Source organism: Galeopterus variegatus, unplaced genomic scaffold, assembly GCF_000696425.1.
Source record: "Galeopterus variegatus unplaced genomic scaffold, G_variegatus-3.0.2 Scaffold2185, whole genome shotgun sequence".
Lineage (NCBI taxonomy): Eukaryota > Metazoa > Chordata > Mammalia > Dermoptera > Cynocephalidae > Galeopterus > Galeopterus variegatus.
In genome coordinates, this window is record NW_007728296.1 from 46,691 (window position 1) to 60,004 (window position 13,314).

The 13,314-nt window shown below is 37.9% G+C and overlaps 1 protein-coding gene across 1 annotated transcript in view; it reads left to right on the plus strand.

Moving 5' to 3' along the window:
- The window catches only part of LOC103597076 (fibrocystin-like), a gene marked incomplete at its 3' end in the record, with an annotated part of 308,904 nt that overhangs the window by 40,713 nt on the left and 254,877 nt on the right, over positions 1 to 13,314 (plus strand). The window contains exons 3-4 of the mRNA XM_008580875.1: positions 11,615 to 11,825; positions 12,247 to 12,404. Of these exons, the coding sequence (XP_008579097.1) occupies positions 11,615 to 11,825; positions 12,247 to 12,404 (369 nt within the window). The remainder of the gene's footprint in view (positions 1 to 11,614; positions 11,826 to 12,246; positions 12,405 to 13,314) is intronic.

Below are 13,314 nucleotides of genomic sequence, written 5' to 3' on the forward strand. Positions count from 1 at the left end.
AGCCATACTTATATCAGATAAAATAGACTTTACATTAACAGCTGTAGAAGGAGACAAAGAAGGTTCATTATATAATGATAAAAGGATCAATTCAACAAGATGACATAACAATTATAAAAATATATGCACACAACACCACAGCACCCAGATATATTATTAGACCTAGGAAAATATTATTAGACCTAAGCAAATATTATTAGACCTAAGCAAATATTATTAGACCTAGGAAAAAGATAGGCTGCAATTCAATAATAGTAGGGGACTTCAATACTCCACTTTCAACAATGAACGGATCATCCAGACATAAAATAAACAAAGAAACATCTGTGTTAAACTGCACTCTTTGGTCCAAATGGACCTTGCAGACTTTTACACACATTTCATCCAACAACTGTAGAATACACACTCTTCTCAACTGTGCACAAAATATTCTCCAGGATAGACTGTAAGACAGGCTGCAAAACAAGTCTGCACAAATTTACAAAGGCAGAGATCATATCAAGTATCTTTTCTGACTACAATGGTATAAAACTAGAAATCAACAGGAGAAACTTTTAAAACTTTAGAAATACATGGAAATTAACATGCTCATAAACAACCAATGGGTCAATGAAGAAACAAAAAAGGGAAATTAAAAATTCCACAAGACAAATGAGAGTGGAAGCACATCATACCAAAATCTATGAGATATGGCAAAAGCAATTCTAAGAGAAAAGATTACAGCAATAAATGCAAACATTAAAAAAGGAGAAAAAATTCTAATAAACAACCTAATAATGCACCTCAAGGAACTAGAAAAGCCACACCAAACTAAAGCCAAAATTAGCAGAAGGAAGGAAATAATAAAGCTCAGAGCAGAAATAAATAACATAGAAACTAAAAAAATTTAATAAACAAAATTCCAACCTTTAGCTAAACTAACCAAGAAAAAAGGGAGAAGACTCAAATAAATAAAATCAGAAATGAAAAAGGAAACATTACAATTGATGCCACAGAAATACAAAAAATCTTAAGAGACTATTACAAACAATTATACACCAACAATTCTGATAACATAGAAGAAATGAATAAATTCCTGGACACATACAATCCTCAAGATTAAATTATGAAGAAATAGAAAATCTGAACAGACCAAATGAGTGAGGAAATGGAATCAGTAACCCAAAATTTTCCTTCAAAGAAAAGCCCAGGACCTGATGGCTTTACTGCTGAATTCTACCAAACATTTAAAGAACTGATACCAATTCTCCTCAGATTATTCTAGAAAATTGAAGAGGAAAGAATACTTCCCAACTTATTTTATGAGGCTAGGATTACACTGATTCTAAAACTGGACAAGGACACACACACAAAAAGAAAATTACAAGCCAATTCCCTGATGAATGTAGATGTGAAATTTTTCAGCAAGATACTAGCAAGTAGAATCCAATAGCACATTAATAAGATCATTCACTATGATCAAGTGGAATTTATTTTAGGGAAGCAAGGATGGCTTAAAATATACCAATCAGTAAATGTGCTTTTGTATATCAAAGGAAACTGTTAACAGAGTGAAGACACAACCTACACAATGAAAGAAAATATTTTCAAAGTATACATCTGATGAGGGGTTAATATCAAGAATATATAAGGAACTTGAACTCAACAGCAAAAGAACTAGCCCAATTGAGAAATGGTAAAGGATCTTAGTAGACATTTCTCAAAAGAAGATATGTAAATGGCCAACAGATATGTGAAAAGGTGCTCAAGATCACTAATCCTCAAGGAAACACAAATCAAAACAACAATGAGATACCACCTCACTCCAGTGAGAATGGTTATTATCAAAAAGACAAAAGAAAGCACGTGTTGGAGAGGATATGGAAAATAGGGAACCCTTACACACTGTTGGTGGGAGTGTGAACCAGTACAGCCATTACGGAAACAGTGTGGATGTTCCTCAGAAAATTAAAAGTGTAACCACCATATGATTCAGCAATCCTATTCTAGGTATATACTCAAAGGAAATGAAGACAATATGTCAAAGAGATGTCTGCATTTCTGTGTTTATTGCAGCACCATTTACAGTAGCCATGATATGGAATCAACCTAAGTGTCCAACAATGGATGAGTGGATTGAAAAAATGTGGTTTATATACACAATGGAATAGTATTTAGCCATAAAAAGAATGGAATCCTGCCATCTGTGGCAACATGGATGGACCCGGAGGACATTATATTAAGTAAAATAAGTCAGGCACAGAAAGACAAATACCACATGATCTCACTCATATGTGAAATCTAAAATAAATAAATAAATAAATAATAATACAGTTTGTATTATAGAGGCAGAGATTAGGGGAGAGGGAAAGAGAAAACAAGGAGAGGTTGGCCAATGGGTAAAAAATTTAAATTAAATAGGAAGAACAAGTTTGAGTGTTCTATTGCACAGTGGTGTGACTATGATTTTTTTTTAAATACATAGTTACTATTCTTATTATTTTGGTGGCTGGCCAGTACAGAGATCCAAACCCTTGACCTTGATGTTATAAGGTGGTGCTCTAATAATCAACTGAGTTAACCAGCCAGCCAACTATGGTTAACAGTTAAGTTTTGTTAGAGAAACTTAGAAGTTAAAGAAGAGGCTTTGAATGCTCTCACCACAAAGAAATAAGTGCATGAGTTGATGGATACACTAACTACGCTGACCCAATTACTACACAATGTAGATATGTATTAAAACATCAGATCATACCCCATAAATATGTACAATTACAATGTGTCAATTAAAATAAATTTAAAATATTTTTTAAAAAAACAGTACAAAAATTACAATCAAGAGTGTTCACATCTGCATCGTTTATGATAGCAAAATATTTAGAACAAACTATGGAGAAATAAGGGATTAGTATATAAAACATATTTTAAATGAGATACTGTGATACTATCATAATGTCAGGTAATATATAATACAGTTGGAAAATGTTCCCACTACATTAAGTAAAGAGAATTTACATAAATGATGTGTACAGAATTATAACACATTTTTAAAATATGAAATTTCGTCCACATATAAACATAAAAAAGGAATGATAGAAAAGACATATTAATCTTTTGTGTTATCATGGGTAGTTTTATTGTCTTCTTGTTTGCTTCTCTGTAGTTTTACTTTAAACATTTTACATTTGTTGCTTTTCTAAAGAGAAATTATGTTATTAAAAATTAGCCCTTTTTCTCCTGTCACCTTCAGTTCAAAGCATACACCATAGCAATGATTAGCAAAATGATTATCTATCTGATCAGAAATACATCCGTACTTTTATGTATTTTGGGGGGTAATAAACAGAAGTGGGTATTAAAGACATCCCATGAAAGCCTTTAGCTCTGACCAAGTGGATTTTGCACCTCAAACTGAAGACTGTTCCACTAAAGTCTTGTATGGCCTAAGCCTGGTGTTTTTTGAAGTGGCCTGAAAATCAGGGTCCCAGATGTTTCCCTCACAATGTGCTATTTCCTGGGTATTTTGAGCTTTATCCTTTGATTCTTCTCAGTAACTTTTTTTGAATCAAAATAGCAGTAGTAAAGCTCCAATTTTGTTTCAATTGGGTAGAAACAAAAGATAGCTGTTCTCTGATACTTCCAGAATAGGCCTTCGATCAAAGTACGGTTCACTGCATCATCCAAATAACCTTGGTTAGCCTTGTTCCTAAACCTTTGTGCTAAAAGAATGGCGGACTCCTTCTCAGTCTTAGAACAGACTTTGTGCCCAATATCCTTTCATCAGTGTGGAAATGTTTGCTGATGAGCTGTGGATGCAGCTGGTTTCTTTGCACGTTCAGAGGCTCACTTTTGCCTGCTTCTCCTTCTGCAGACACATGTTCCCTAATCATTAGGACCTCCGGAGATGAACCAGGAATGATGCAGAAGGCTCTCAGTGCATGCACACAGCTGAGCTTATGCAGGATCCCCCACCAGGTTTTGTCTTCATCCAAGGGAGATATCACAGCGAGTGCTTCTTGAGGGTAGGGGGAAATGGTATCTTGAAAACACCGTCACTCCATCTCTTTGGTCTGCCAGATAGCATTATGTTAACTCTAATGTCACAGTCTTCTTTTCTGAAGTGTAGTACATTGGATTGCCTCCAATTCATAAATGGTTTGGGTTCAGAAAGTTCCCTTGTTAGTTGGTTTTTTGGAACTTGGAACACATTTTTTCTTTAAAGAAATGCTGATAAAACTCATGGTTAAGTACTCAGATAAGTCCTCAAAAGTTTATTTCATCACATTTCCCTGCTGTCTAATGCTATGGGAGTACAGCAGCCGGACACTGAGTATAATACAGTTGTGTGGGGAAGTAGGTTCATTTCCAACCTGGGATGCCAGGGGCACATCGCTCTATGGGGCCCTACTACCTCAATTCTTTTCTTATGGAGTACTAGTAACAGGAAACTCTCAGTCCATCTGCCCTGAGGGTGGCTTCTGTGGCCCAGAAGCAGGATCCTGGCACCGTGGCAGTTCTGGGAGTAGATAGAATGAGTACAGATGCAAGATGTAAAACTCAGCAGCAGGAGGACTTTCCCTGATTCCTCTAGTTACTTATCGGCTCCTCCTGTTGTTAGAGATGGCATAAGAGCAGAGAATCTGGCCCAGGTGTTGGCAAGAGGAAAGGGGAAATGGGAAACAGCCAGAAGGGCAGAGTTTTCTCTTCATCCTTCTTCCTTCAGAGCTCATACCCTGCTACTATGCACCCTACCTTCTTCAGGTAGAGGGGTAAAATGAACAGTGGGGAACACGGCTCCAGACACTGGGGAGAGCATCCCAGTGCAAAAAAGAGTGTGGGGATGGCGAGGAATGAGTCCCCAAGTAGTTGCATGGAGGAGTGAGACTCCTCCACTGCATCGTTTTATATATTTATGGGTAAGTGTGTTCCTTAGTCTGTTTGTGCTGCTATAGCAAAATACTTGAGACTGGGTAATTTATTAACCACCAAAATTAATTTCTTACAGTTCTGGAGGCTGGGAAGTCCAAGATCAAGGTGCTCGTATTTGGTGTCTTGTGAAGACCTTCTTGCTGCATCCTCACATGCTGTAAGGGCAGAAAGGCAAAAGGATGGAGGGATGAAAAGCTCTCTCACACCTCTTTCCTAAGGGCATGGATCCCATTCATGAGCACTCCACATGTGACTTAATCACTCTCTAAAGGCCCCACCTCTTAATACTATCACATTGGCGATTAAGTTTCAACATTTGAATTTTGGGGGATGCATTCAGACCATACCAGTGTGTGTCTTTATCTTTTGGTTTTCTTCCTTCTTATTCTGCTCTTAGTTTTCTCCTCATCTACCCAGTATTCAAATTATGACATTCCCATGGGCTTGTTCTCAAGTATTTGTCATTCATAACTTCATACTTCGTCTCAAGTTATCCCAGCCATTCCTATGTATACATTCTGTATATATCTAGCCTCAGGCCTCTTTTCTGAGCTCCACACTCAACTTTTCATTCGGATATTCTCTTTAATATCTAAAATGGCAACCTGTCCAAAATGGTCATCTAAAGCTTACCATGTCTACAACTGAATACCACTAGAACATAACGTAGATGAGGGCAGGGATTTTTGACTGTTTTGCTCACTACGGTATTCCCATACCTAGAACAATACATGACACACAGCACATAGTAGGTACTCAATAAATATTTATTGAATGGATTCTTTGTTTCTTTCCCAAATGTCCAGCTTGCTTATCTACCAACTTGCTTCAGCTATGGACCTTGAGACATCACTGACATCTTCTCCCTCATCTGTAGATCTCATCACCCATTCCTCTTGATTCCGCAAAAGATATCTCAAATTTGTATTCCTCTCTCTAGATCCATTTCCTAACTCTGACTCAAACCTTCGAAACTTGACTGAACTACTGCGTTAACCTTCTATGTTACTGCAGTGTAGAACTCTGACATAGACTTCCTACTTTCACTCACTTTCCTGAAGTCTTTTCCTCACACAACATCCAGGGTGACCTTTAGAGACATAAATTTGATCATATTACTATTCTGAATAAAATTGAAAGCTTTTAAAACAGACCAACAAGTTCCAGAATTATTTTATCCAGTGTGCTATGTCTCCTCGTTCATCCTGCTCTGGACATCTGATCTCCATGTAGTTATTAGAACACATCGGGCTCCCTTTCCCCCTCTTGCTGGCTCTTGCTCATCTTAGGACCTGACTCAACCTTTCCTCATTCTCCTCCATGTGCTTTCAATACATTTTCTCACCAAGGATTCTCTCTCCTCAGTTTGACATGGGTACCTATGGGTTTAAAGTACTACCAGTTTCATGACAGTATGATTTCCTAGTTATCATCCCAAATATTCCCTTGGTGGTCTTCAGAACGCTTTTGGGATAAATTCTAAGTTGTTTGGGAGGACCTACAAGGCCCTTCCTGAAGGGGTCCAGCTCGCCTCTTCAGAGTGAAGGGACTTTCGTCAGGTCCCCATCCCTTCTGTGCACCTGCACTCTGGCCATGCCACGTAGGTAGCAGTTACTTGACTGTACCATGTTGTCCCACACCATTGTACAAACTGTTGCCTTTGCCTAGAATGCTCGGCCCATTTTCTCATCTGGTCCACTTTGGTCTTGAAGGATCTGGCTCAGTTATCACTTCTGGGGAACATTCTGGAAAACAACCACTCCCTTGCTGTGAGTGAGGTACTCCATGTTGGTGCACCAGTAGACCCTGGCTGCCCCTCTCTGAACACTTAGCACAATGCATTTGTGATTTTTATTTGTCTACTTCCTGTGCTGGTCACAGTCCCTGGAGGACAGGGACTCTGTTCTCTTTATGTTTGTCTCTCTAGTGCTTGACAAATGTTCATCTGTACTTAAGAAAAAACAGTGATCATTGTTTTGCTATGGAAAATGGTGAAGCTGTATCCAAAAATAAGGGAGAAATAATTTGAGTATATTTGAGAACAATATTTCTAGTTTTCTAATGAGTTCCTTTATATTTCTATTCTGATGTAAACATTATTTCAATGAAATGATTTTCTCTCTCCCTCCTATCTCCCCCCACCTCCCGCAAATGATTTCGAAAGGTCTTGGCGGTTATTCACTTGGAATAAAGATTTAAGTACTACAGAATAAACAAGCAGAAGACAATTAGTGATTTTAAAGTGTGTTAACCCACAAAGATTATTTTCTTTCTCTCCATGCCCATTTGGTAAGAGTGGTTCTCTGAGACTGTGTAATTATGGATGAATGGCACTGAAATGCTTGAGCAATAATTTGTAGGAAGTACAATTATGAGTAGAAGTCATTAGTGGGAGTAAATGAATAGTTTGTTGGTTAACAGGTCAATGTTGAAAGCCTGAATTAGTTAAACATTGTATTAAATTACAAGTTAAGAGTATAGTCCTTTTTCATTTCAGCATATTCATAAATTATGGAGCTTTTTAAACTGTATTTTTATATGTTATTTGATTTGTGGTACAGAAAGGAAGGGATCTGCCCAACCTGGGTTTCAAGAGATCTGTGGAGAGAAATGACTCACATGTGAAATGTGCGTAATACTTTCTTCATTAGAGAGCTCAGCCGGTCCAGCTTGTGTGGCATTTAAATAACACTTATGAAGTAATGAATATAATTTTTTGAGTATCAAGGCTAATTGGATACAGCTAATTTACAGTTATTTCCAGAGGCTAGGAGTTCCATTATTACTTGTCTAGTTGTCTGGTCCTGGATTCAGAAAACTCAGTTTCAGAACTTCATGCTTATATCTCATGACTATGTGATCTTGTCCTAGAAGCATCTTAGTTTTCTATCTGTACAATCTGTTAAAAATAAACTAACTAAATAAAAATCACCACCACCACCACAACAACAAAAAATGGCTCTTACTTCAGAGTAAAACTACTTAGCTCAAGTTGGGTTTATTCTAAGTTTTCAGTAAACGGTCGTGTTGTTTTGCTGCTTTTTACATATTGGATATTATATACTCACTGGGGCATATATCTGTTGGAGGTTTACAAGTGATTGTCCAGAAGGCAATATTTAAAATAGTAAGCTACTATGAGTTGAATGATAATTGTGAGTCCAGGACTGTGTTAGGAATTGTGGCACGTACAAAGGAAACATAAGGCAGTGGCCCTGCGTTCATGGTGCTAACTGTTAAGGCTGGGAGATAAGACATATGCACTGTAATAATTAGTGAATGATTTAGTACTGAAATATATAGTACTAATTATAGGTTATATAAATGAAGTCTTCCCAGGCCTCCCTGAGCCTGCTTAGCCTGTGGATATTTCAGTAGTGATAGCAAAAATTTTACTGCCTGCATCCCCCAGCTCTCACAGAACCTCAGTGCTTTTTAACATTTTTATCTGCTTGTTACAGGTGTTCTCAAAATGTATTTCATATATATTTTATGTAAGTTCATCAACCAGTCTGTTGGCCTTAGTCACCATGAGGCATCTGTCATGCTCTTTTCCTTCTGCTTTGGCTTCCATGGTCATTGTTCTCCATTCAGGAAGGTGGTGGGGGCTGCCTCATCCCTGCCCCCGCTGCTGATACCCACCATGAGAATACAGAACTCATGTGTGCAAGGGTGCAGGCTTTCATTGTTTCAGGGGGTCAAACCCCAAGGTGTGGGAGTGTGCTGCATCCCATGATGAAGTGTGGTGACTGCTTGTCCAAGCCACTCAAGGTCCCACCTGGTCATCTGGATGCCCAAACTTTGGGATGCTTATTTCTCCATATCTCATTCATGATTTCCCTCATTCAGGACATATTTATAGAGTAACTGTTATATGCTAGACATTGTGAAAGGCATCAGTGCCATGACAGTGAGCAAAAATAGGTATGAGTTTTGCTGTCTTGTTTGGTGGGGGAGACAAATAGGTAATAACAGTAATAGAAGTCAAATTGCAGTTATGTTAAATGCTAGAAAGGAGAGGGACATGGTGATGCGGCAGATTATAATACAGGGGTAACTACTCAGGGAGTCTTGCAGGCTTCTCCTAGAATCAAGTTGAATGTCATTCTACAGAATGTGGCAGAGTAAGCTACCAAGAGAACCCCAGGCAGAGGGGCATTGGGTGCAAAAGCCATCCGGAGAGTTCCTTCAGGGTCTTCCCTCTGGTTCAGCCATGGGCCCATGTGGTCAGGAGAGAGGGCCCATATCTGAGACAGACCCAATATCTTCTCTGTCATCTGCTTTCCCCCCATCTGCTTCTGGGCCTGAGCTGTGTTTTAGAAGCATGGATGAGGGGCACCCAGACAGAGCTCCCAGGTGGAAGGGCAGAACTGGCAAAGGGGTAGAGGTAGGAACGGTCCTGTTAAACGAGAACCAGAGAGTTTATTGAGAAGCCAGAGACCATAAAGTAGGATTACATTACGGAGAATTTGCGAAAGTCAGGAAGGAAATTTGGGGCTTTGTTACTAAGTACTGTAAAGAGATACTGCAGAGTAATGCACAAAGAAGGGATGTAATGAAAATAATAGCAATTTTTTTAAAAAAAGAATGTAATGAGGAATGATTAGAAGAATAAAAACTGTTTGTAGAGGGTCTACCTCAGGTGATTATTATAATTATTTCAACATCTTGAATTTGAGATGATGGTAGCTCATCCGAAGGTCAATATCCACTATGTAGCTAGAAATATGAGGCTGGCACTCATGAAATATCCAGGCTTGATGTTTTAGTCATACACATAGAGGTATTATTTTTGAAAGAAGAATGAATAAGTTATGAGATAATTTTACTGCTTCCTAGAGGCTCTGTCAACATTTGGAAGGACATAAGTTTATGTTAATAGTTTAAAATACACTTCAAAAATTCTGGCTTGTTTTTTTAAATTTTATTTATTCTGACTTGACCATTATTTATGAGATTGATTAGTTCAGAAATTGTTGTCTCTCTTCTTGGTTCTGCCATGTGTAGCTTGTGTGTTGGTAGGTACATAGTATGTGTTTGTTGTATATTGACTGAGCATTGTGAACAATTGATCATAGAATTTGATAGCATTTTGTCTTTGATAAACATTTTTCTATGCTCGGTAGAGATTTTTCTATGTAGACATTCAAGAACAAGTCATAGAAACTCAAATGTATATGCATATACATGTAAATAAACTTTGTTTCATGTTATTGTTCCCAAAGGTTAACATATACAAACAAGGAATAAAATTAAAATTATTTTCTTTTGAGATGATTTATGTCTTAATTTTCACCTACCCTATAATTAGAAATTTTGAACTCCATAATTTTTTTTAAGATAAAATTATTGCCCAAGTAAACTTCAGAAATTACATCATTAACCCGGAGACCTCTGTAAGCCTAAAACAACATTATTGGTATAAGTGCCTGTACACACACAGACAAATAAAGAGGAAAGTTTAAAATAATTTGAAAATGATTTATTGTTGGCCACTGCTGTAGTTAGAGATTCAAGTATTATTACTTTACTTTAGTGCAACAAGGGAGGACATAACTTGCTGTGGGCTAAAGGTAAATTATGATCTATTGCAGAGGAGGAAGGAAATGTACTGAGGAAAGAGGAAGGAGTTGGGAGTAAGCCATGTGTTCTCTGAAGTATTGCTTCAGATAATGCCTTGAAAAAATCATTGCCTAGACCCTTGCTGGAAAAGGCCAAAGTAAACTGGAGCCAGATGACCTTCTTGAATCTTTGATAGTTTAGGATTCGTGTACTTGTGTGGGGGTGGTCAGATGGATATGTCGGAGTGTAACACAAACTAAGATAAGCTAGTCACAAGTTCCCCTTCACCTTTGCTTAACAATCCTATCCTGGATACACCAAGTTTTAGAGGCTGAAGGGATCATTTAGTACAGCAAGACTTAGGACAAACTATTCCAAGGTAATTTCGACTTTCTACCTTACTCACATTATTTGTGAAGTGAGTTGAAGTTTTCATATTGAAAATTAGTTATGAACTTCTACATCAGAGAGTCTAATAACAATTTGCTTTTATTTGGAGTAAGAAAAAGGTATAATTTCATCCTCCAAACACAGTGTGATGCAGGGAAGGAAGAGAAAAAGCTAACATACATTGAGCATCTGTTATGTATCAAGATCCAAGGAAGATGTTTCATACATAGTATCTCATTTGCTCCTCTTAAAACTCTATGAAAGGAGACCTTGCTACTTGTTTTTTTGTTTGTTTGTTTTGTGGGGTTTTTGGCAACTGGCCAGTATGAGGACCTGAGCCCTTGACCTTTGTGTTATAACACCATGCTCTAACCAATTGACCTAAATGGCCAGCCTACTGCTTCTGTTTTTAAGTGAGTAAACTGAAGCCCACCAGAAAGTAGATTACCCCAAAGAGCATGGTTAGAACATGGCAAGACTGTGATCCAAATGTAAGTGTAGTCTAATTACAAGTCCTGTGTTTTTCACACCTTACTACTCTCTATCCTTGATTACTTTTTTTTACCACCTAGTTATAATGAGAAAACTAATAACATCCAAAATGCAAAACAAAACTAATATCCAAAAATTGGTGCTTATTGATCCTGAAGCTTGCTTTTCCAGGTTATTCTTTCACAAGATTCTCTGGCTGACTAACATCACATTCTGATTATCTATTAAAATATCTAAACAAGTTTTTCTTGGGCTGCTTTAGGTTCACTACCAGAAGTAGTTGTCACCCATCTTCAAGCAGCTGCCCAGACCCAAGACACGGTACTGACTCTGGAAGATGCTGTGGACTGGCAACCTGGGGATGAAGTTGTCATTATCAGTGGAACAGGTGTCCAAGGTGCCAAACCAATTGAAGAGATTGTCATTGTGGAAACTGTACACAACACAGACCTCCATCTCAGGTCACCTTTGAGGTATTGAGGGTCACCCTGGCTAAGTTTACATGGAGAAAGATGAGGTCTTAACTGCGTGGGCGCCTGGACCTTTGTTTATTTTTCAATGATGTTATTTCCATTAAACAATGCTAGATATTTTGATAAGAACATCATACAGCATGAAACGTTTTGAAAATTTTGACTTCTTAAATAAGTTTTTCTTGTAGGATTCTAGAATTTCTGTCTTATACCAAGTGGTCAGAACAATAATTAGCATAGTTCCCAATTTTCACATATATGTGCCCATAGTTTACTCTTTGTTATTTGAGTTTCTAAAGAAATAGACCTCCCTCCCCCACCAAAAAAGAATTACACTAATCTAGTGGCTTACTATTCCTAATAAGATTTGGAGCAGTGTCCTCAGATGTATCTCCCTCTTTTTCTTTTTCTTTTTTCTCAGGTATTCTCACAACTTCACAGAGAATTGGGTGGCTGGAAAGCACCATATTTTAAAGGCCATGGTGGCTCTACTCAGCAGGAGTATTACCATACAAGGAAATCTCACTAATGAGAGGATGAAGCTTCTTGCTTCATGCCAGAAGGCCAGTGCTTCAGAAGGTAGAGAAGTATTTTGTTGGAAAGTCCAATGAGTGAAAAAGAATGTTCTCACTGTCACAGGATTTGTGGCATTGCTGGAGTTTCCCTCTTTCAAAACAGGATAAACCCTTAACCTTTGCAGGTCTATAATATTCTATAGTTTTCAGAATGCTCTCAATAAATTGTCATTTTATCTCTTATCCTCCCCCCACCATCCAACAACCTTGTGAAAGAGATAGACAAAGGACGAAAGAAATAATAAATAAATTATTTCTCTGGGAAAAAAAATTCTGTTGAAGAATTAAATCTGGAAAATTGAATTACATTTCTGGGTTAGATGTTATAATGAAGGCTCCTTCTAAGATTCTCAGAAAAACCATAATGTCAGAGTCATGGGCTCGGGCCGCACATTCTTATTGATTAGACTTGTAGTCTCTCCACCCCACCCTTTTGGGGTTTGTTTTCTGAGTGAACAACCACATACTTTAGGTAAGTGGTGGAAAAAGTCAATTTATCTTCTAGTAGAATAGCAGGCACTGAATCACACTGATGTGCCTATTAAACATCTATTTCAGGGATGGTTAGTTTAGTAGGTTATGTTTTGGTTTCCCAGGCTGTAGATTATGAGGCTTTCACATGTTGTGAAGACATCATTTGTCAACTTTGGCCCAGGATAGTCATGGGTGTCAAGGATGACTTCCAGGCATGAGCTCTGGATGGATGATGAGGCTATTTACTGAGATGGGAAGAAGAGCACGTTTTGGGGTGGGAGGGTGGCAATCAGGAGTTTAATTTTGTATTTGTCAAAACTGAAATGCCAGGCTAACAACTGAATAGAGATGTCTGGTAATGTCTGGAGCCTGGAAGAAATGTCATGGCTAGAGTTAAAGATTTGAGTTGTGTCTACATACAGGTGCATGTAGGTATAATG